This window comes from Condylura cristata, unplaced genomic scaffold (assembly GCF_000260355.1).
Source record: "Condylura cristata isolate star-nosed mole 26May11 unplaced genomic scaffold, ConCri1.0 scaffold00034, whole genome shotgun sequence".
NCBI classification, from domain to species: Eukaryota; Metazoa; Chordata; class Mammalia; order Eulipotyphla; family Talpidae; genus Condylura; species Condylura cristata.
The window spans coordinates 14,707,654-14,721,417 of NW_004567135.1; the positions used below are offsets into that span (position 1 = coordinate 14,707,654).

The 13,764-nt window shown below is 44.5% G+C and overlaps 1 protein-coding gene across 1 annotated transcript; it reads left to right on the forward strand.

The window, feature by feature from the left end:
* Nucleotides 1-1,007: 1,007 nt before the first annotated feature.
* Nucleotides 1,008-11,643, forward strand: SLC2A3 (solute carrier family 2 (facilitated glucose transporter), member 3). The gene is made up of 10 exons (XM_004692929.2): nucleotides 1,008-1,191; nucleotides 2,754-2,846; nucleotides 3,399-3,559; nucleotides 4,783-5,023; nucleotides 5,276-5,438; nucleotides 5,946-6,133; nucleotides 7,270-7,374; nucleotides 7,708-7,809; nucleotides 8,271-8,474; nucleotides 9,168-11,643. The coding sequence occupies exons 1-10, from the start codon at nucleotides 1,177-1,179 to the stop codon at nucleotides 9,384-9,386; spliced, it is 1,491 nt and encodes a 496-aa protein (XP_004692986.1). The 5' UTR covers nucleotides 1,008-1,176; the 3' UTR covers nucleotides 9,387-11,643.
* Nucleotides 11,644-13,764: the final 2,121 nt, after the last annotated feature.

A 13,764-nucleotide genomic window follows, 5' to 3' on the forward strand; every position in this document is an offset into this window, starting at 1 on the left:
GTCCCCTGTAATCCCCCACCTGTGTCCTTTCTCGTTTCCCCTGTTAATTCTACTCCTTCAATTTGCACGTATAGCTTAGTAATCGCATCTTCATCCCCCAACTTTCCAGAAAATCACAGTGTAACTAATGGATTGTTGATCGTTCTCTCCAGTTGTATAAGAATCACAAACTGCCCTTGTCCCTTTTTCATATTTTAAGTGGAAGGGGAAACGCTAGCAATACTGGGGGGGCGTACCCCATGTAGAATGTGTTTTCAGCAGATATCTGATCAACTGAATTTAGTGGTTGGGCCGACTCTAGCTGCTGTGACCCTGAGACTAGAGGCAAAGGTTGCAGAATGTGCAGAAATCAGGATGGGTGGTGAAGGCGGTCCAAAGCCCGGGAGCCCCGGGTCTGTCTCCCACACAGGCTTGTCCCCTCTTCCTGGGAGAAGTGATGCTCATCAGAGGACAAGCAGAGCCCCAAACGGGCCCAAATCTTGCCTTTTTTCTTTCCGACTGTCCTTGTCATGACTGTAGACCTAGCTTACAATCAGAAAAGCCAGTTAAATTCATAGAATTACTGAGTCCTTTCTGCTTACACTTTACTTTAAACAACCTTAACTCGGGTAGTAGCACCCTCTCGACTTTGTCTCATAGAGTCAGCATTTATTCTCACCTCCGAATCGATGGGTTCAATTCTGAGCCGATGCCAGAAGCAAAAACGTGTTTGCCCTCCCTCGAGGCTTTTCTGGTGGCATTTTGTCTGTGAAACTAAGAGGCTCCCGCTGTTTTAAAGAGAAAAAAAGAGCTAAAAAAAAAAAAAGGGGGGGGGGTTTGGATCTGTAAGGATGTGGTTTTGGAAACGGAGGGGAGGGATTAAGTCGTTGCTTTGGGTGGGGGACGAGATGGGACGTAAAAATTCTGAGCAGTCACGAGATTACTTGGGGCGGGAGGTCGGGGTGGGGCAGGGAGGCTCGGCCGCTATCTGGCTCCTCCCTTTGCGGAGATTATAAATGGGTGATGGCTGGCCTCGCATCCAAGAGAGGGAGGGCGAAGTAGGCAACGCTGAGAGACCGAGGAAAGCTAGCTGCGGAGGACGAGGACATTTTGGAGGGCTTGCTGGCTGGAAGAGGCATCCCTGGAATCCCACTCCTAGGCCGATCTTGAAGATTTGAATCTGATGAAATTAGGGCCATGGGGACCTACAGGGTAAGGATAATGTCATTTCCGATTATTTTTGCTTTTTGGGGGGATATCAGGAAGGCAAGCCTTCATGCTGATGGCAGTGCTGGATTTATTCTAAGTCACCTAGCCATCTTAAATGTAAGGCCTTTTCATTTCTTTGCTGCCGACAATAATACCGGAGTTCAAACCAGCTCTTTCAGAATGTCATAGCCTGTAAAGGATTAATTCCTACCCTGTTCACTTTCCGTTACAGGGACTATCCTGGGATAAATAGTATTTATTTCCTTCCCAGGCTTATTTTACGTAATTACGAGCAACGGAGTGTTGGGGGCTGTTTGGTCATATTGATTTTAAGTGTGGGTTCCCGGCCAACTTGAATTTCTCTGGAAGTATTAGACCTTGGAAAGGAACCTGGGATTTATTTGGGGACACGGGTAGTATCCAACCATCTGTTCAGTAACCTACAAGATGCCCTGGATTCTAAGGAGATGTCCAGTTGTCCTTGTTTTTATGTGGGTTAAACGTGCAGATTTTATTGAGGCTGTTAAGTGGCATGTATTTGTTATTAGGAGGGAGAAAGGCATTTTTGCTATTGTCAACTTAATTGAAAATAAAGGCAGATAAAAGAAGGGATGAAAATGGGAAGAGGCCCTCAAGGTTAGTAGGTGATGAGGAAAGCAGGACGTTTTTCTTTCAGAAAGGGGTCAGGATTAAACAAAAAGCTTAGCACTAGCTGACAGGGGACCTGCCTGGGCACTAACCCTGATTGCCCAGAGGCAAGGTTAACTTGGAGAACTGAAGTCCTAACCTGCCACTGTCTGGCCTGAGAGACAAGGAGTATAAGATAAGAACAATTCCCAGTGGATGTCGTCAGACATAAAAATTGGGCTATCTTGAGGTTGAGAGTTAAGACAACACCCACTTGTTTTATTGCTGCGGAGGTTAGAGAGATGTCTCAGTTGATTGCTCATTCTCCCCGCACCCCGCTTCAAGAAATTATCTGTTGGTTTGGGAGTGATTTGTTTTCGCCCCCTGCTGGGTGGGCGCTAGCAGTGCAGTATTCAGTAAAGAATTCCAAGTGAGGCCTGGGTGCTGAGGGTAGATTCTGTGGAGCATGGACCCGGAAAGATGCTCTGGAGTATCCCAGGGGTGAAGGCACCTAGCACCACCTTTGTGGAATTGGGGAATCGGATACGGCTGAGACGACACTGGTTTAAGCTGTCTCCAAAACAATTGTTCTTAAAGAATTCTAAAACTGTTTTCCTCTACTGGCCTAAATCCTATTTGAGCCCAACTCTTTCTCTTTCTTTTGAATGCTTCCAAATCCACTCATTCGGTTCCTCTTTTCTCCTTTTCCCACATGTCGGTCCCTGTTCCCAGGTGTGTTCCAGTTCCCTGAGTCTGTACCTCAACACCAGCTCGTTATTGTGATCTGTTCTGTTTCCCATGTATTGCCTAATCTCATAAGGTTTTTGCTCTTTACCTGCCACTCCTAGGCCAAGTGCCAATACATGTCTTGAATTAATAAGACAGTCATCAATGAAAAGCTCTACTGACTGTTTCCTTCCTTCCTCTTTTCCGCTCAGGTGACCGCGCATCTGGTCTTTGCCATCACCGTGGCTACAATAGGCTCCTTCCAGTTTGGCTTCAACACTGGAGTCATCAATGCTCCTGAGATGGTGAGTGCCAGGCACCCGGAGTTAGAATTTAGAATAGGGGGATTATTCTCCTTTCAGTAGGGGTTTCAAGAATTAAGAGTTTAAACAAAGTTGGTTTCTAGTTTGCTGAGATTGGCAGCAACATGTCGTTGAATCACTAATTAAGCAAAAAAAGCTCATGGCTCTCTTAGACTCTCTGCACTACTTGGTGTTTTTCTCACCCCATGGTGATGCACTATTATTCCTTAGGGGTTTGTTATAGAGAGAAGTGGGTGGCTCTCAGGAGGACCCGGTAGCCACTGATCATGTGGGTGGCTCTCAGGAAGGCGGGGTAGCCACTGATCAGTGCAGCTTCCTACGAGGGTAGTTAGGACAAAGAAAATTCTCTGCTTTTCAGAGCTAGTAACGTTTTCGCTGATGCCATCTGTCTCTTCCAGCCCCTTCTATTCATTCCTTGAGTCTTGTACCTATAAAGTAACAATTAGGATGTTCTCACAGGAAGGGGAAGGTATCCACGATTTGTCCTAATCCAGTTGTGACACTCTGCCTCTCACCAACCATCTTAATTTGCAGATCATAAAGGACTTTCTGAATATCACTCTGCAAGCGAGATCAAAAGAGTTCCCCAGCACCGTGTTGCTCACGACAGTGTGGTCCTTGTCTGTGGCCATCTTCTCCGTTGGCGGTATGATTGGCTCCTTTTCCGTCGGACTCTTTGTCAACCGCTTTGGCAGGTATTGACCAGAAACAGGCAAGGAAGCTACTGAACTGTGCTGGTTGCATTGAGGACAGGTGTGGAGAATTGGGGCCAGGAGGTGATGGTGTGCTTGAGTTGAGGGTAGCTCACATTTTGATGAGGGGAAACCTAGGCCAACTGGTCCTGATGATAAAGTCCACTGGAATTTTCCAAAAACATACTTTATATACAAGATTGGAAGTTGTTTGCTTTTTAAAAAGTCCCATGCCCAAGTCAATTTAAATCAGTATCTGGGGAGAAAGCCACATATTTCTAAGTACTTCTCAAGTAATTCCAATTTTAGTATCCCCAGTCAAGAGAGACCAATGAAATTTCAGAGTGCTTGTTCTCCAAATCACCAGTGGCTTTTCAGCGCTGATCTGTCCTGTAGTTATTTTTGCATAGAAGAACTGGGGTGCAGCCAGAGGGTTGAGAGGACTTTCCAGAAACAAGAGTGGAGAGCAGAACAAGCAGGTCTACTGAAATACACTGCTGGGGGGAGCAGCAGGTGAGATAGGAGGGGTCTGGTCTGTTGTGCCATATGTGGGCTAGCTTCTGACTGGGGATCTAGCTCAGGCTGCTGTGGTGATAGTACTGAGACTTAACCCCTAGATCACCAGGGAGGTCCAAGGTTGTTAAGTCATGGACCTCCTGGAGAACTACTGGCCTGGGGCTTGCTAAAATCCTACACTGTATTTGCGACTTAAGAGTATTTGCTCTTAAGCTCAAGTAGATTTGCTTAAGCTCAAATACTCTAGGTGGGTTTGCATATAAGGTGTAAGAACCATAGATCCCGGTGATTTTTAACTAGAAACATCCTTATAATACAGTGGAAAAGGCCGCCCTGGTGTGGTGCAAGGGTTAAGTCTCAGCATTATGAAGCTATCTGCAGCCACTGCAGCACAGTTCAGTCCCCAGCCAGGGAGGTGATGAGACCCACATGGCACAGCAGACCTCTCCTGTGTCACTCCCTTCTCCCCGCAGCAGTATGCGTCAGTAAATCTGCCTGTTCTCCTTACTCTGAATCCTGTCACCTCTGCCACACCCCTGGCCTACGCCCCAGTTCTTAATCTGCATAAATAAATGAGAAATCTTTTAAGAAATAATAAACTGTAAAAGTTAGACTGAAAAAGAGGTACAAGGACATGGAGTGGAGTCACATGAGAAAGGGAGAGATCAGGCCTGTTATGCTAACTTTGATTGTTTGATTTAACCTTTCAGGCGCAATTCAATGCTCATTGTCAACCTGTTGGCCATCACAGGAGGCTGCTTAATGGGTTTCTGTAAATTAGCAGAGTCAGTTGAAATGCTGATCCTGGGTCGGCTGATCATTGGTCTCTTCTGCGGACTCTGCACTGGTTTTGTGCCCATGTACATTGGAGAGGTGTCGCCAACTGCCCTTCGGGGAGCCTTTGGTACCCTCAACCAGCTAGGCATCGTCGTGGGAATTCTGGTGGCCCAGGTAATCTAGGACTTATACCAAATAGGATGAGTTCATGGTTCATAGGATTACTTTACCTAATTTCAACTTTAGCTAAGTTTCAGTTATTTTTCAAACTCGTTCACAGGCAGCTAAAGAAGCAGGCAGGGCAGAGCAAGGAAAAAGAGCAGTTTATCTTTGCCTGTGGTAAAAGAAAAAATATTTTTAAGATGGATTTGTGGCCAGTCTAGTGTGGGATTGATAGTATTGTCTGTTTTGTTTTTTTTTTCCTAGATCTTCGGTCTGAAAGGCATCTTGGGAACTGAGGAGCTCTGGCCCCTGCTTCTGGGCTTGACCATTGTTCCTGCCATCATCCAAAGCGTATCCCTTCCGTTTTGCCCTGAGAGTCCTAGATTCTTGCTCATTAACAGAAAGGAGGAGGACAGAGCTAAAGCGGGTAAGTATCCTTCACTCCTTCACACCTTCACGATAAGAATTGTAGGCGGTTGTCTCCGTGGTTGCCTCAGCACCACCACAGCATCCCGGTAATGCCTGAGTTGGCCCCCTGGACAAGGAGCTGAGCCACATGGCACAGCAGACCTCTCCTTTCTCACCCGCTCTGTTTCAGTCGATCTGTTCTGCTCCCCATTCTCTCTGGTGAATCCTCTCACTGCCCCACACATACCTTTGACATATACCCCAGTTCTTCTATGCCCAAAAAAAAAAAAATTGTAGGGTGGTGATTTGTGTTAGGGTGGGATTTTAAACCTGTGTTTGTCATCAACTTGCCCAAATGGAGAGTTCTCTACTGATGCGAAGTCAGACTTGCAGCCCCTCAGGAATGAGGCGAGAAAGCAAGTTAAGGCACGGTGCTGCCTGGTCTCTGTATCCGGGACTCTTTCCAGCTGCCTTAGCGGAAACGTAAACTGGGAGTGATACCTTGTCTTTTTACTTTTCTCGCTAGTCCTCCAGCATCTGTGGGGCACCCAGGATGTGACTCCGGAAATCCAGGAGATGAAAGACGAGAGTGTGAGGATGGCACAGGAAAAGAAAGCCACCATCCTGGATCTCTTCCGCGTGCGCAGCTACCGGCAGCCCATCATCATCTCCATCATGCTGCAGCTCTCCCAGCAGCTGTCTGGGATCAACGCCGTGAGTATCCACATGTTTCCCACAGGACGCCCGCCTGGGATCTGGTTAGGTTTTCATTTCTTAAAGTGATTTCTATAATACATGTTTCACACAAGGAAACATGAGAAAATAGGTTAAAAGAAACATTGGTCATCTGTAGTTTGGGTCTTCTGGCCTTGTCCTCTTTCAGGCTCTGACTATAGCGCATCACAAATACATCTAATTTTCATGGATCGTCTTGGGGCTACTCACTTTTCATTTACGGTCCTCTCTGATCTGTCTCATAAGATGTCATCAGTTGATAAGTAGATCTTTCCCCAAACTAGAGCTGGGAACTTGGGGTGCTTTGGTATCCTCCCCACCCCCAGCCTGGACCTTACAGTCCCAAAACTGGTGTAAATCCCTGGGAAACAATTCGGAAATCAATTCAGGAGGTCCTCGATTACGTGGACAACTTCTGACTAAGCTGACCTTTCCATTCTATATTTTTTATAGCTGGAATATAGTGGCTGATTATTTAAAATGAGGGACAAAGAGAAGCTAGCATTTGGAAGTCGCCTTTGTATTATTCATCACCACAGTCTTTTGCTCTCTTCTCTCCCTTGATTTGATCCTTCCTCTTCCAAAAAAATTAAAATAAAATACACTCAAAGATTTTGTAGTGCACCAGGGCTGGGATTCAAGAGTGGGACAGGTAGATGCAAATGCATGGTCCTGGGATGAGCATCTCCTTGGGGTAGGAAGTCCTTGATACCTCGTGCCTGCCCTGTCCAGTCCTGCAGAATGGACCAGTGATGGGTGAACATTCTGCAAGGCAGACCCCTCACCTCAGGAGATAGTTTGGGAAGACCACCTTTCCCACCTGCCTTTGATGTTCTCTAATTTCCCCTGAAAAAGCCAGAAGGGTAAGACGTAGGATAGAGTGGATGTGTCCATTAGGTTTTTGATGTGTATACTTTGAAAATTGTCATGTTCATTGCTAGTTTTAACTGTTTCCCCATAAACTAGATGTCATCACTGGATTATTCACTGGCCGGAAAGGCTGAATTTTAAAAAAAATGTGGAAAGGACTTCCTACCTCCTAGGACTTTTGAATTTATTTCATTGCTATGCATAGTTGCTATTTCAAAGTTGCATCTGCTTTTGTTTCCTACCAGGTATTCTATTACTCCACAGGAATCTTCAAAGATGCAGGTGTCAAAGAGCCCATCTACGCCACCATCGGGGCGGGTGTGGTTAACACTTTCTTCACTGTAGTTTCTGTAAGTCGGATGGATTATACAATTTGGTGGGGTGAAAGGAATTTGGGCTGTACCTGTTCAGAGAGGGGTGACATGTCCTTGTAAACTCCCTACCATACGTTTTTCAGTAGAGAACTTAATTCATCTTTGGGGAAAAGATAATGTGGGTATAAGTCATCTTCATTCTCTTCAAGCAAATATGGAATGGATGGAAATGACGGTGTTATAGAAGAGATAATGCAGGGGCTTTGAGCTTGGGACCGGAAAGGGGGACCGTGACTATCACGAGGGTCCCACTGTGGGGAAGGCAGATTCAGGGACTTCTGGTCAAATATTTCTGTTATTTTCTTTCAGCTATTTCTGGTGGAGAAAGCAGGGAGGAGGACTCTCCACCTAGTAGGCCTTGGAGGGATGGCTGTTTGTTCTATCCTCATGACTGTTTCGTTGTTATTAAAGGTAAGTGAGAAGAATTCAAGGAAAAAAGGAATTCAAGAGAGGGAGACGACAGTTTAATCTCTGGGACTGGGTGAGGAGTTGGTGGTGGAAATGAGAGTCAACTTTGGAAGAAGCACATGGCCAGAATTTTAAAAGGTGGTCAATTAAATTGCCATGATCCTTATAGTAGTTGATCTACATAGCATAGTGCTTATAAAATGAACTATTTAATGCTTCATGTCATCCTAAGACAATTACCATTCCCATCTTAGAGATGATGAAATGGTCTTGGTACACAATGACATGTGCAATCCTACAACTGGGATTCAAAAACCCAAAACTTCTGGACAATTTAGTCTGGTGTCTCCATATAGCACAGGATAAGAGTTGCTCTTCAATACCGGCCCATACTCTTCCAGGAAGCTGCATTCTCCTTGTTCTTGCTGATTTTTCCTTAACTTTTCTGTTCCTTCTTTTTACAGGGTGATTATACCTGGATGAGATTTATCTGCATTGCAGCTATCTTGTTGTTTGTGGCTTTTTTTGAAATTGGTCCAGGTCCTATTCCATGGTTTATTGTAGCCGAACTCTTCAGCCAGGGACCCCGCCCAGCTGCCATGGCAGTGGCTGGTTGTTCCAACTGGACCTCCAACTTTTTGGTTGGACTGCTCTTCCCTTCAGCTGCAGTAAGTACATTAAAACAAGATTCATCCTGACCCACCAAGGCCAATGTGTGTAAGACATACCATAATAATGGTGACTAGTGCCATGAAGGCTCAGATATCAAGAGCTTTAAACTAGATACCCTTCCCCCATTTTCATGACACATAGAAAAAGAAGCAACAACAGCAGCCCAAAATATTGAAGCAGGAGGGCAAAACTGGGAACTTTGAAAACATGACAAGTCTGAGATGGTACAGGCAAAATTTTGCTCAGAAAAAAAAAGTGATACTTACAAGCCTCAAAAGATTCCAACAGAATACTTGAAAATCCATAATTTGGGTTACCATTAATGTCTTTATGATCTTAAACAATCACCCAGCTTGGGCTTTTATGAATCAGATGGGTCCTAAAAATGATCTGACGCTAACTAACTGGGTAAGTAAAGAAAACTGCATCTGAGGTACATCTATTTTCATGAGTCTTTCAGAAACCCAAGTTTTAAAAGTAAGCATCAAAAAGCCCTAAAATACAGTTATTTGGAAGCAACTAACTAAAGAATAAGAAAATGACCCCAAATTACAGAAAGACAGAAAATTAGTGGACTCGAGGGTTGTGCATAAAGTCTCTTGGAAATGTGGGTGTGAGGGCAACTGGATTTGATTTGGTCAATGACTTGAGTTCTATGTTGACACTTCTTTCTCATCTTCTTTCACTAGTACTACTTAGGAGCCTACGTTTTTATTGTCTTCACCATCTTCCTCATTATCTTCTTGGTCTTCACCTTCTTCAAAGTCCCTGAGACCCGTGGCAGGACTTTCGAAGACATTACACGGGCGTTTGAAGGGCAGGTGCAGGATGCTGACAGGGCGGAGAAGGGTCCCGTTGTGGAGATGAACAGCATCCAGCCTGTTAAGGAGACCAGCACCAATGTCTAAGCCATACCTCCTTCCCACCTCCCTCCCAACATGAAAAAGCGACCTCTCCCTGAGTCGGGGGAGACCTCATCAGGTTGTGACCCAGGACTGTTTCTGAATGCTGCTACATGATTCCTGTCATCCCACACTTGTGAGCGCTCAGGGTGTGCTCGTGGGTCAATGCTAGGGTTAGTTGTGTTCTCAATGGCTTTTAAACACTCGTTTCTTGGACACTCTTCTGTTTAGGAGAGACCAAGTGAACCTACCTTCACTTCTGGAAGGACTGGCCACTTGGCATTTGACAGCTTTGTCAGCAACTCCTCTCTTAGAGTCCAGTATTACCTCAGGAGAGCCTGTGGGGGAGTAAAAGTGAGGGTACAGTTCCCCCAAACTTAGGCTTCCCAGGAAGCAGGTATACATGAGAGTGTGAGCAGAAGAGGAGTATCTAAGAGCACCTTCCTCACTTCCATACAGCTCTGCAGAGCAAAATAACCTGTGTTTTATTTATTTTATCTTCTGGTTTTATGGCATAAATATTTATTTTTTTAAATAAAGTAATTTTACCAAATAATGAAAACATACGGAAATTGAAGTTAGAGGGAGGTGTTTAAAAAGAGGCTATAGGCTGGGAGATTGATGCTGGAGAGGTTACGGTGCAATCCAGGAAAAATTGAGAAATGGAATATGTATTAGAAAGGGTGTGGGAAATTTGCACGGTGCCTCTTAACAATTTCTGTCCTTCAGATAGAAACTATGAAGAGTAATTTCTCAGAAGTCATGTGCCTGTATAAAGAAGCTACTGGTTTCCTTTGGAACTTTTCTCTTTAAGATTATATGTAGTTATTACTTGAAATCTGGGGTTATGCCAAGGTGGTCATAGTAGGTAATGGTGGTTGATGGGATCTAATTTTGAATGGAGTCCAGAGAAGGGAAGATTATTTCTAGAAATCCTCTGTCCCCTCACTGGACCAAACAACTTTTTCTCTTTTAGTGGACTCACTTTTTTCTTTTTCTTTTTTTTTTTTATTAAGTATGCCCACCACCCTTCTGGTGATTAAGCTCTCCTAATGAGTAACCTAAAGTATTGGTTCTTTGTAGATGTTCAATATTTCTCCATTTTGTTCTCTAGGAGATTTTAGTTGGTTATTTTGTTTTAACCTGTAGCTTTAAAAAAAAGATTCAGAGGAGAATGTTCAAGCAAATTTGGAATCTGTAACCTCAGCTCTGGTTATTAGGTAATAAAGGTTATTATCTAGTTTAAGTATGTTACTTTAGGGTCATCGCATGCTTGTTGATGACTTGCCTGTCAAGTTACCCTTGTTACCATGTTACCATAGTGTTCTGTCAAGTGCCCTTAGAGGACTTGAGCCGCCTACAAAACACATTTAAGCTAGTGTGAGTAATGTGCAGTGTGGCCCACACTTGAGTATGAATGTACGTGCACTGTCACTTTGCTCCGGGTGGAAGTATCGGTAACTTGCTTCCTCTGTGTTCCTATCGCCCACTTAGGATTGACTGTGTTAAAACTCCGCCCTCTATATAGAAATAACACTGCCTCTGTTGGGTGAAATTTGCATCTGGTTTTCTTCCAAACTTTACAGTTCCATCTCATCCGGCTGCCTTTCCTTGTTGGATGGTGGGAGGGGGAGCGCCCTAAATCTTGAGATTAAGGGTGGAGGACTCCACCTCACTCTAGACTCAGGTAATGGGAGTAGGGAAGAATGAGATCAGGATATGTTACCTTCTGAGGGTTCGGGGTGGGAGTCTTGGGAGAGGCATTCTTTTTTTAAGGGGATAAGGAATAAGATGTAGTCCAGTGTTGGAGTGTCTTGGACTACTGGATGAGATGGAGGGGTTAAGGCTTGCCACAACTCAATGGAACACCTCCATAATCACCTGGTTTCCCCGAATTTGTAAAAATGGAGATGAGTCCCTGAAGACACTTAACCTTCTCTTCCCCTTTTTCATAGGTTGCTTGATCTCCCTTCCTTCCTTCCTTGGTGCTTACCTATTTCAGACCAATTAACCAAACCCTTGCCTAGGTCAGTATTTTAGTTCTTGTCATTCCCTCTGGCGGTAAGCCTTGTATCTATGGTATGGGGCTTTGCTGGAACAGGTGAGGTTCCTCTAACTGCACCTTTGCTTCTGGCACCTCAAAAAACGGTGGTTGGCAGTAATGCATTGTGGAAGTTTTCCCATTGTGAATATTTCCAAATGGATTTTCTATTAATGTTACTGTGGTTGTTTTGAAATAAAAATTCTGAATGTATATACGACATCACAGGCCTGGCTTTGTTTTGTTTTTGTCCTTTTACAATAAAATCAGCATTAAGTGTTGGTTTGGCCACTTGGTACCTACTGTAACGTGAGCAGGTGTATTAGAGTCTTGCACAAGGGCAGGTAGCAATATCGTTTATATGCAGGTGAAGTGACTAGGCCTCAGTGTGTTGCTTTGAATATTAATGATGGCGCTTGCTTTCCCCAGGGGAAACTTTTCCCTATGCTCTTTCCTACTTCCTCCTGTCTGTAACACTACCCCCCACCACAACCACCACCAGGGCCAAGTGTTTAACCATTTCTTAGCTCCCATTTTTATATGAAAGCATCCCCATGACTTCGTTCCCTCCCTCCCTCCAATCTCATCAGTTACTGAAAACATGTGAATGGCTACTTTTATTTCTACCCAGCCCCAGGGTGAGCTCCATAAAGCCTTCCTGAACCAACCCCCTCCCCCCACATACACACACTCACAGATAGCCTTTATACTGTGGTACTTTGTATACTAGAGGGAATGAAAGCCCCCAAACTCCCAAAATGTTGATGAGAAAAAAGTCCCAGCCAACGTGGGCCCTTATGAAAACCTGTCTTCATCAGTAGAGGTTGCTTCATTTAAAGTTGCAGTTTCTAGGACTTTTATCTAGGCCCCTGAAGTGAGGTCTTATTCCAATTCATCTTCATGTAACCAAAATGATCTCTTAAAATTGGATCATGTCAGTCTCTTGCTGAAAATCTGATCGCATTTCATCACACTCATGGGTGTCCAGACTCTTCCTTATAGCCGATCAATTAGGTGATGGTACACCCCAAGTTACTGCTACTATCCTGGTGTGACTGAACAGGTTGCTTTTATTCATTTTCAAAACTGCCCTGGCAGAAAGTCAAGGTTACCCCACCTAAGGCTTGTTTCTTCCACTTCATCTCTTGCTACTGGTTATTCACTGAAGTCTCTACCCCTGGTCTCTGTTACATATATCAAGTTCACTGCCACTTCTTTATACTTGTTCTTTAGAAGACGGATGTCTTCTTGTGCTTGGAGTATTCTGCCTCAACATTTTGCATGACTGAGTCTAGCTTGTGAGTTCAGTGTTAGTCAACAGCCGATTCAGAATCTTAGGTTTGTAAAAGCAAGTTTCTTGTTGGTCTTATTACTACCCAGCACACTGACATAATCAATGTTGATGTTTATTAAGTCTATCAATCTGACTTCTATCAGAAGGCAGAAACCACACATTGATTTACACAAGGAAAGTTTAATGTAAAGACTATTAGAGTAAAAAAATGAAAGCTGTAAGAACCGGAGCTGAGGACGGAAAAACTTTGCTCAGGTCTACTAGAAGCAAAGTTGCAGTTCAATGTCTAGGAGAGAAACATTTGTGCAGGCCAAAGTTGGTGTGAATGTGAAGTCCCAGGCAGGGGACAACCCTCCAGTGAGCCATAGTTTTTTTTTTTTCTGTTTTTTACCAGATAAGTGAGTGTTCAGAGGCAGCCAGACATATGGTCTTGTGGAAAGTGATCACCTCAGCTGGCTGAGGGTCTGTGCACAGCTGAGGGGGCCTGCACTGTGGGTGCAGCACTCGGTGCGGACAAGCCCAGTTGCCCTTCTGCTACGCTGCTGACTTATGGTGTAGCCCCTGGGACCAGAAGTCTCCTTAGGGCCTCCCTGGTAGTGTAGGGAGTCTTACCATGTCTGTGACCTGAGCTCAATTCCCAGCCAGGGAGCCGACCCATATGGAGCAACCAACCTCTCCTGTCTCATCCGCTGCTCCCCTCAGCAGTGGATTTCAGTTGATCCACCTGTTCTGCTCCCCACTCTGTCTCTGGGGAATCCTCTCTCTCTCACACACAGACACACACAAACACACACACACAGACCTCCACTCCCATACCTCTGGCCTACACACAGTTCTTGTGTGCATAAGTAAATAAAAATAAATCTTAATTTTTTTTTTATAAAGTCTCCTTATCCTTCCAGCACCATTTATTGAGAAACTTCATTATGCTTAAGGAGGCAATTTAAAGAATCACATCCATCATCACTACGAAAAGTCATCTGGATCATGGAGACTGAATACTATGGGCCTTTTGCCAAAAGAATAAGATGAGTAACCAGTTGTGCACC